Source organism: Octodon degus, unplaced genomic scaffold, assembly GCF_000260255.1.
Source record: "Octodon degus isolate 3935 unplaced genomic scaffold, OctDeg1.0 scaffold00191, whole genome shotgun sequence".
Classification (NCBI taxonomy): Eukaryota; Metazoa; Chordata; class Mammalia; order Rodentia; family Octodontidae; genus Octodon; species Octodon degus.
Genome location: NW_004524767.1, coordinates 1,208,835 through 1,218,974, shown reverse-complemented (window position 1 = coordinate 1,218,974; position 10,140 = coordinate 1,208,835). Strand labels below are relative to the sequence as shown.

Genomic DNA, 10,140 nt, shown 5'->3' with positions numbered 1-10,140 from the left:
AAAGAAAAACAACTTGATGGCGAGATAGCTCAACGGTCTAAAGCATTTGCTTAGGCAAGCTTAGGCAAGCACAAGGACGACAGTCTGATCCCTGATACCACATGCTGCACCAGTCCCACTCCCAGCACAGGCTGAGCTGGCCACCAAAAAAAAAACACCTTTCAGAACAGCCAGTAGGGAGAATGGTGAAAGTACCTAACCTTTTTATCTTACATCAGTACGTACTGTAAACTTACAGTATAAAAGTATTGTATTAACATAAGAAACATCAAGAGTGTACTAAATTATATATGAGTTAACACATGACTCAAGCAGTACTTTCAGAACAGAAGATGTTAATGAATGGCTCTGATACTGATCACTCGGAAGAAAGCTAACTTAACTACATGGTCTACCCTCAAACCCATTCTAGATGAATTAAAGCCTTAAGCTTTTAAAAAAGAAAGCACAGAACTGTCCAAATAGCTCAGCAGATTAAAGCAGCACCTGCAAGCAGGCGCAGCGGCCAGGGGTTCAATCCCCAGGCCTGCCATGCCAGGCCCGCCCCTAGGGCACACTGAGACGCAACTGACACTGGGCATGGTGGTGCACGCCTGTAATCCTAGCTCTTGGGAGGCTGTAAACAGGCAGATCACTAGGAGTTTGATCTAGTAGGGAGACCCTGAAAACTCTGTAGACTCTTCCCTAAAAAAATAAAAAGGAAAAAACAAAGAGCAACAATTTAAGTTTTTACATATACCATTAAGGTAAAGACTTTATTATCAAAACCTACAGAAATCATATATCTGACAATTTTAACATGTCACCTATCTATGGATTTAAAAAAATACAATAATCAAAAACAGTACCATTTGAAAAAACATCACATAAATTACTGAAAAATGGTTGTTCAAATCAAAATCATTTATGAAAAAATAAAATAAGACAAATGAAATGGATAGACAGTCACAGATAAGTCACATCATCAGATAAAAGCAAATCCTAAGAAACATATAAGTCTCAGCTCAAATCCAGCAACAATCATGGAAATGAACATTAAAGTAATGATTTGGATTTTTTGGCAGAACCGGGGATTGAACTCAGGCCCTTAATAATGAGAGGAAAAAAAAGTAACAATGAGATCACTAAGTATCAACAAAATATAGACTGAATAGTCTATCAAGTAAAAAACACTATTAATATTAATTGTGTGAAAGAAAATTTTAACAGCCTGTTCCCAAAGCACTAAGACACAAACACATAAGCATGTGCTGTATTTCACTTATGTGCTCTAATGAAGATACTAAATAATTCATATTACCTGAACAGGATGGTAAGAGCAATGCTTAGAACTTCCTTTTAAATCTTTAATTTTTACCTCAAATACAACAATACTCTTTAGGGACTGGAGAGATAGCTCAGTAGAATAAGCGCTTGCCTGGCTAGTGCAAGGCCCTAAATTCAATCCCCAGTACAGGGGAGAAAAAAAAAAAAAAAAAAAAAAACTCTTTAATTTGAAAAATCAGAATAAAACTTTTATTTTTGAGACAAGTTCTTAAATACACAATCCAGGCTGCCCTTGAACTCTGTAATTTTGGCTGCCCTTGAACTCTATAATTTTGGCCTTGAACTTGAGGTCCTCCTACTTTAAACCTCCTAAATACTAGGACTTGCAGGCATGCATTACCATGCCCATCTTTGAAGATAAAACTTCTATAAACAGCAACCTATGTCACTGACTAAAGGAAATGGAACAAAGAGAGAAAAAAATACTAACCTAAGACTTGAAAAATCAAAAAACTACTGATCTATGTTCACAATTCTACCCAGGCTGACCCTGACTTTGTCACTTGAAACAACATATGCATGAACTTTGGAATTTCCAACTTTTTCATTACATCAAGGCAAACAACACCCATGGACATGCTACCAACCTGATCTATGAGGAGCTTCACTTGGTTCTATAAGGTCTGGCTGAGATGCTTCTTTCTCCCTCGAAGAAACTGGAAATGACTTTGGGTATGATTTTTGGCACTGAGCATAAAAGAAACACATTTGATCTACTTTATTAAATTATCAAATCCGATTATAACATATTTGTTCTAAAAATAGGAAATATTTTAAAGTAAAGCACTGTTAAGGTATACAAAATTGACTACTCACAAAAAACAATACAGTTACGTAACATCACATATAGACCAGTGAAACAAAGTGACATGAATAAGTGATTTTGTTAACTAAAATAGAAGCCAAGTTGCAGAAATACCTAATAATCCCACTGATAAAGATTTCAAAATAGATACAAAGAAAATCTGATTCAATCCAATCCAATCTAATCTGACACAGTATTTAGGAATTTCTCTCTGCAGGAAAGTGTTAACACAAGAGTCCTGATCATTTTAATGAACCTTTTTACACAGCTAACTCCTTCTGAATTCTATCAAATATGTAAGGAAGAAACACAACTTTTTATAAGAAGATGTTAGAATAACAAACAAACAGGAACTCATTTTACAAGACTAGCACAAACATACAGTGGAACCTGTATTTTTCAATATATCTTTTTGTGTGTATGTGGTGGAACAGATTAAATAAATCCATAGGCTGGCACATACTAAGCAAGTGCTCTACTACTAAGCTATATCCCAAGGCCTCTTGTTTTTTTTTTTTTTTTTTCTTTTTTTTTTTTTAGTGTATTTAGTACAGGGTCTACAGGGTCTCACTATGTAGATCAGACTGCTAGTGATTCTCCTGTTTTTAGCCTCCCAAGCACTGGGCTTACAGGTGCATGCACCACCACATCCAATCTTAATCACCGTTTCAGCATGCCCCAGGGGCAGGGCTAGCATGGCAGGCTGGGAATCGAACCCTGGCCACTAAAGTCTACCTAAGCAGGTGCTTCAATCTGCTGAGATATCTAGCTGGCCCTCTTTTTTATACATATTCAAAATTATGGATTCTCTATTAACACTATTTCAGCTAGATCTCATAAAAATTTTAATTAGTCATAATTTTGCCATCATTTGGCTCAAAATACTTTTCTATTCTCATCAAGAAGTCAATGTAGTTGCCAGGGTTCTATCCCAGTTCGCCACACCGGGCCCGCCCCCAGGGGTGCACTGAGACTGGGCATGGTGGCACATGCCTGTAATCCCAGTAGGCTAAAAACAGGAGAATCACTAAGAGTCACTAAGTAGTGAGACCCTGAAGACCCTGTTCTAAATACATTTTTTAAAAAAAGGAAGTCATTGTAATAGACCTTTGCTTTCCAGTAAGATGTACTTTTATCAATGGTAAATAAAACTACCTGATCTCCAGAACTTAACAGGTTATGGCATAGGCAAGAGAAACTGTCAGTTGAGGAGATAAAATTGGAGAGCTGAGGTCAAGATGGTTAGAATTTTTATGTTACAGTACTGGACAGGTAGTAGACACTGAGGAAAAACTACAGAGGTACAAATCGTCCTCAAGCAAGTCTATCCCATGTAGACTGATAGAAGAGGCATGTGAGAAAATCATGCAAGGTTGGAGAAAGAAATACTTGAAGGCTGAGGGGAAATAATCCTAAGTCACACAGAACCAAGAGTAATGCCTGTACCTACTAGTCAAGGTGAAAAACCTCCATTAAGTCATGGTATACTGAATAAAGAACTCAGGATTTTTACTTCAGAAATAAAGAAAATCAGCTATAAATTACATGCTAGTCCTTATTTCCACAGCTATGCCTAGTTCTAAAAGTAGATTACATTTGTATTCTTTTTTTACTAGCTGTATAGCAAGTGTATTGGCTTATTAAGACCTATTACAACCTTCACAGAACAGGAACCTTTAACATACCTAGACGATAGAAAACATTTAAGGAAATAATGACTATTATTCATGAACATACACACAGATCTCAGGCAACGCAAAGTTGATTTAAACTTTCAAAACTCACTGTAATTTATCATATCATAGAACCTCAATTCTCAAAGAAACGGCTGTATTTCATTCCCTGGGACCAAAAGGACACATACAGGTTTAATATGCTACTTGCTTGTCTACAGGTTGTTCGTGACTTTCATTCCACTGGATGGTTTCTCCAGTGAGTACTGCGCTTTTAAATAATTTGTGTTGGACATGAAATTCAAACCTGTAAGGCTATGGGTATCGCATATGCTTAAAGTATGCTAGGTCCTGGATTTGATCCCAGAAAGGGTAGGAGTGGCAGGGTGGTGGTAGTGCTGTTATTGAAAATCTACAAGTTGGACATAGTGGCACAGGGTATTATCCCAGCACCCAGGGGAATGAGGCAGCAGGATCATGATTTTGGGTACAACTCAGGCGGACACAATATGTTCAAGACCAACCTGGACTACATACTGAGACCTTATCTCAAAACTACTATCTTCTATAGTCAAATCAACCTATCCTCATAAGACATAAAATGAACAAAATTGGTTTCCCTGAATAGCAAGAGTGGCTTTGTTCTTCAGAAAATAGCTCAAGTGTCAACCTAATCAGAAACTTCAATAACTACCTACATCCCTCAAAGCCTAATAAAGTACTATTTTATAAGAAATGAAAAATTGCTCTGATTTGTCATTTTTATTACCAATTTCAAACATAGGAAACATTAAATCAAATAGTTTATTAAACCCTCCCAAATGTTACAAACCTTCAATGGCAACACAGGATTCTCTTTCTAGAATAAGACAAACAACTAAAATGTATTTAAGTACACTGTATATAGCTTCATTCATTAAAATATTACATAAAACTCAGTTCTTTTTTACTTACATCTTTGCTTGGTGACTGAAAACCACTGTGTTTTATTTTGGGTGTTGAATAAAGCACTGATTTTGTAGAACTTGTGATAAAATCATCAATAAAACCTAAAACACATGAAAGTTTAGAAACTGAATTTAATACAGCATCTACTGGTTACAATTCAAAGTAGTTCTATAGGACACATAAAGAACTATGGGGGGGAGGGGAATTAAAAAAAAAAAAAAAAGAATTATCTGGCTAACTGGCTCTATAAGATACACCTGTAATCCCAGAATTGTCGAAAGTCTGAGGGCAGCCTGGAAAATGTATGCTGACTCAAAATTTAAAAAGGACTCACATAGCTCAATGGTAAGATGCTGAGCAAGGGCTTACTTAGTTCAATCCTCAATGCCACAATTAAAAACAAACAAAAAAATCTGATATTAATTCAACATTCCGATGTTCCTGAAGGATATCAGAACCTGAAGAAAGAAAAGATTCTTAAAGAACTATATGCCAACTCTTCTTTCAGAGCTTGTACAGAGAGCTAGTTTTTCAAGCTCAGTCTGTTTTCTGCTGAGAATAAGCTGGAGAGTGTAGATCAGTGATAGAGTACAAGCATAGGCAAGCACAACACCTAAGGCTCAATACTTGACACTACAGGAAAAATTAACAAAAAAAAATCCTGATACTGAAGTGATTTACAAAGAACAGAAAATCATTTCTTACAGTTTTAAAGACTGATTGCAAAATCACACCTGCACCTACCAAGGGCCTTCTTATGTCATTCTAAGGCAGGAAGCAGATAGGTAAGAATATGCCAGTCAGCAAGAAATCACACTCATAGCCACAAGAGTTATATTAGCGTTAATCTCTTCATGTGCGCAACACCTTGTGACCTCATCAATTCTCAAAGGTCCTACCTCTTCAAATTTTTGCAATGTGAATTAAATTTCTAACACATACTTTTGGAGTGCAATGAAACATTAACATCCAAAATCTTTTATTCCTTTTTTTTCTTTTTTTTTTTTTAATGTATTTGGTTGTTATAGGGTATCACTACACAGCTCAGACTCATAGCGATCCTCCTATTCTCAGCCTCCCCAGCACTGGTATTATAGTCATGTGCCACTGCGCAGCCTCTGTGGCCCACTCAGACTGCTCTGGGGGTGGGGCTGGTGGGCATGTGGTACCAGAGATCAAACTACGGTCCCTGTGCTTACCTAAGCAGGCACTTTAGTCCTCTGAGCTATATCAGCCCCATGTTTTCTTTCTTTTTTGAGACAGGGCCTTGCTATATATATGTAGCCCAGGCTTGCCTCAAACTCATGGTAATCCTGTCTCAGCCTCCTGAGGGCAGGGATTACAGGCATGTGCCTCCACACCTGGCACCTTTCATTGGCCTGTTGTCCTTACTCTGATGCTGATTATCACTTAGAAAACTTTTTGCAGCCAGGGATATAGCTCAGCAGCTTAGGTACCTGCCTGGCAAGTGCATGGTCCTTAGTTCAATAACCAGTACCACACACACAAAAAAAAAAAAAAAAAATTGCCAAAATTTGTGACTTACTTTAAAGTTATGAAAATCATCAAAGATTATCTCAAACTCTAAGAATCTCAAGAAGTCTGCGCACTTACTTCCAATATAGTGTTTCCCTTATCAAATATCTGGATCAGTAAATAATTTTGATTTTTAAATTTTTTCAGATTTTGGAATGTCTACATATATTTAAAAAAGTATCTTGGGGATAGATTCTGTTATGATTGTGTCTAGAAGTCCCCACAAAGCCTATTCTGGTCACTGGGTATTTTTTGGAGGCAGCTGAATATAATTTATAATTTGTTCTGAGTCCCATGCTGGGAGTGTGACTGCTACAACTGCCCTCGGGTGGGTAGCATACATGCAATACAAGGGAGGCTTATTTCTCTCTTCTATCTTGTTGCTTTGGGTATTTTCTCCCACCATGAACTGTTGCCCCTCTGTCTTGGAGTCACCTGATTATGGACTGAAACCTCTACAAACTGTGAGCTAAATAAGCCTTTACCTCCATTAACTTTGGGTGTGTGGCATTTTGTCTCAGCAACAAGAGAAAAGTAACTAAGACAGGTCCTAAGTCTAAACAAAAAATTCACTCAAAGGTCTGGCAGGATAACTCAGTGGACTAAACACCTGCTTGGCGAGCACAGGGACCAGGGTTTGATCCTGCCTCTACCCTTAGGTGTGCTGTGCTGGCCAAGACCGAGGATGGTGGTGTATGACTGTAATCAGTGCTGGGAAGGCTGAAAACAGGAGGATCACTACAAGTCCAAGCTGCGTAGTAAGACACTGTACCAAATACATTAAAAACAAACAAACAAACTTATATTTCATGTACACCATACACAGACACACACATATGGCCTGAATATGATTTTATACAATATGTTCAGCTAAGTTTTATAATATAGAATATGATATAGAATATTCCACTTCTGACATTGCATTTCAGATTTTGGAATTTCAGACTAGTGATATTCAACCTATACACCAAATTCTCTTATAACTATGTACGGGCTTCAAGATCACAGAAACCTACTGTGAAATGGATGTCAAATTATTGTCAAATTACTGTGGTTTTTAAAAAATTAGTATCACCCTTGGTATACAGGAAGGATTGCATGCATATTCAGAATTCCAAGGAAAATGTTTTCCCTGTATTTAAATGCTAGAAAATATTTGCTACATTTGATATTAGCACAACAAATTTTATTTTTACTCATTCCAACCCTCAAAGTACATCTGGAAATGAAGTCTTACTTTTTTCTTCAAAACAGTTTTCTAAAATTTCTAGCATGTTCTGGCTTTGGTCAGTATTAATGTCAGGTACCCTAATAAAAAAGAAAGAGAAAAACATTATTTTTGCAAGTTAATTCTGTCATTTATATTATTTATGTAATAAATGAAAACTCTGCAGCTCACTATAAAATGTTAATGGCTTTATTTTGCAAAATGTACTGGACAACTTAGAAGTTCTCACAAATAAACTCATCCCTTTGTACTATGAAGGAAAATATTATCATTATCTACATAAAGTTTTATCACATAAACAATTGTATTACAGAATTGAACAGCCACATCAAAAAACTGGTTTGGATTACTGCTATATTTTAGTAAGCACATCAACTTTTTTGAATAAATACAATTAACTGGTCCTGAAATGTTAATATCTTCTCCCTCTCTGATAAATGTTCTGTACTAGGTGCACAGCTTAATGTTTACCTGCTAAAAGACAGAATTTCAATCACAATAAAATTCTCACATGTACCCCTAAGAAAGATGGGAAATTTTTGCTCAAAGGGCAGAGGGTAAATACTTTAGACCTGCATACTACTAAGTCTGTCACAACTACTGAACTCTTGACATTCTAGCTCAAAAGAAACTATAGACAATATGTAAGCAAATGGGCATGGCTATGCTCCAATACTAAAACACGTTACTATCTGTGGGTTACAGCTTACTGATTCCTCACCTACAACAATCCTATTATTATTCAGAGTTTTAAAAGTAACATATATGAAGTAACTCACTTCAAGGTGTTCCTTACTAGCTACAACACACAAATCCTTTAATCTCTTATGTGGCTGTCTATACTTCAAGTTAATGCTATTATTTCATTATTATTACTTACTTAGAAATTTTAATTGTACAGATTTTACAAGTTAAAAAAGGGCCAAATAAGCACCCAGTGAATGCATGAGAGCAGGTACTGTCTTCTTTCTCCCTACTAAATTACGCTGCATCTTTGTAATATTACCACATTCAATCCATTCTACAGTACACTTTTCTCACGACTGTCATTTGGTTAGAACTGGGAGTCCTTCTGTTATATTTTATGCAAGTGAATTTTCTTCTCACTATCACTAAGTCAATACTTCTTGTATTAACATTTCTCTTAGTATAACATAATTAAGTTAACTATACTTAGTGGGCAGACATCATTATTTTATACTCAGAAGTGATAATTTTTTATTTCTTCACTTAAAAATTGACTTTCTCAAGATGAAAATAAAAGTTATCTTCACTATAAAAATCACCTGGAAGGCCGGCAAAATCTTCTTCGGTAGTCATTTTTTAGATGATCCTAAAAAAAAAAATTAAACATTTGTTTCAAATATAATCAAATATAACTTATTTCCAACGTAATTTCATTCTAACATGGGAATGACAAAATTTTATTTAAGTATCTGTTAATCAACCACTATATTATAAAAACAATTCTCAATCAAGTGAAAAAGAAATGTGCCTCATATGTATTAGTTCTAAACCTTTCTTGTACTACTCCTCACCTCCTCCCTCAAGCTGATCTTATACTGCCCTATCTACTATACATTTTCATCTATGTGGGTTCCTAGTCATTGAAGATGGTTAACTAACAATATCTTACATTCGTTCCACATAGAAATATTCCACTAAGATAATCATAAAGAACACTATAAAACAATGAAAAAGAAAACTGAAAAAAAGACCATATGTGCGGGCCGGGGAGATGGCTCAGCAGAATAAGCGCTTGCCTGGCAAGCCCAAGTGCCTGAATTCAATCCCCAGTTCTGCAAAAAAAAAAAAAAAAACCCAAAAAACATATGTGGGCAAATTAAAAGATTTCCAGAAGATGGAAAACAGATGAAGAATGATAAATGAGCAAGTGAAGAATGATAAAATGAAAGCAGCAATAGTATAACAAGAGCTCAAAGGCAACTCCTCAATGAGGACTTACAGTTTATCTTCCTGGAGAAGCCATGAAGATGCAGTCCTAGTAAACCCAAGATCTAAAGGAGGTAATAGGGATGGGGAGATGGCTCTGTGGCATAAGCACCTGCCCGGCAAGTGTAAGGTCCCAAGTTTGATCCCTAGTACCTAAAAAAAGAACAGAAATTCTAATGGATGTAGTAAGTGAGATAAGGGAGTAAAACCTATAGAATAGAGTCCCATGCTTGTCTTATTCTTAAATATAGATCTGCCTATTAGTGTTTACTGCTTCCCTCTCAAATTTAACTAGTATCTGGGTGAAATCATCCAAAATTTAAATCTCTAAAACAGAAGATCAAAGGAAAACTAATGTCCAAGGTGGGAAAGAAGAAAATAACAAAAATAAGAAAATTATCTTCATGCCACAACTGCAATACTAGACTCTTAAAACTAACACGGTGTACTATCTACACTGATTGGAGAATATGGAAAACTAATCAAAAACATGATTGCCTAAAAGTGAAACACTATAAGATACAGCTTACCTTGTTTCTCAAAATAAAGAGAAAGTGGGAAAAAGAATAAGAGGAGCAAAAGACAATCATCAAGAGTTCCCCTCTGGGCACACTGATTTCAGACCAAAACAAAAAGTGATATATAGGGGGCTGAAGAGATGGCTCAGTGGA

General features: G+C 36.1%; 1 protein-coding gene across 2 annotated transcripts in view; it reads right to left on the bottom strand.

The window, feature by feature from the left end:
- The window catches only part of Cenpc (centromere protein C), a 65,065-nt gene that overhangs the window by 54,043 nt on the left and 882 nt on the right, over positions 1 to 10,140 (bottom strand). For both annotated transcript variants that reach the window (XM_023704195.1, XM_023704196.1), the window contains exons 2-5: positions 8,803 to 8,849; positions 7,526 to 7,596; positions 4,759 to 4,853; positions 1,914 to 2,013 (exon numbers count right to left, since the gene is read on the bottom strand). In XM_023704195.1, coding sequence (XP_023559963.1) covers positions 1,914 to 2,013; positions 4,759 to 4,853; positions 7,526 to 7,596; positions 8,803 to 8,849 — 313 coding nt within the window. The remainder of the gene's footprint in view (positions 1 to 1,913; positions 2,014 to 4,758; positions 4,854 to 7,525; positions 7,597 to 8,802; positions 8,850 to 10,140) is intronic.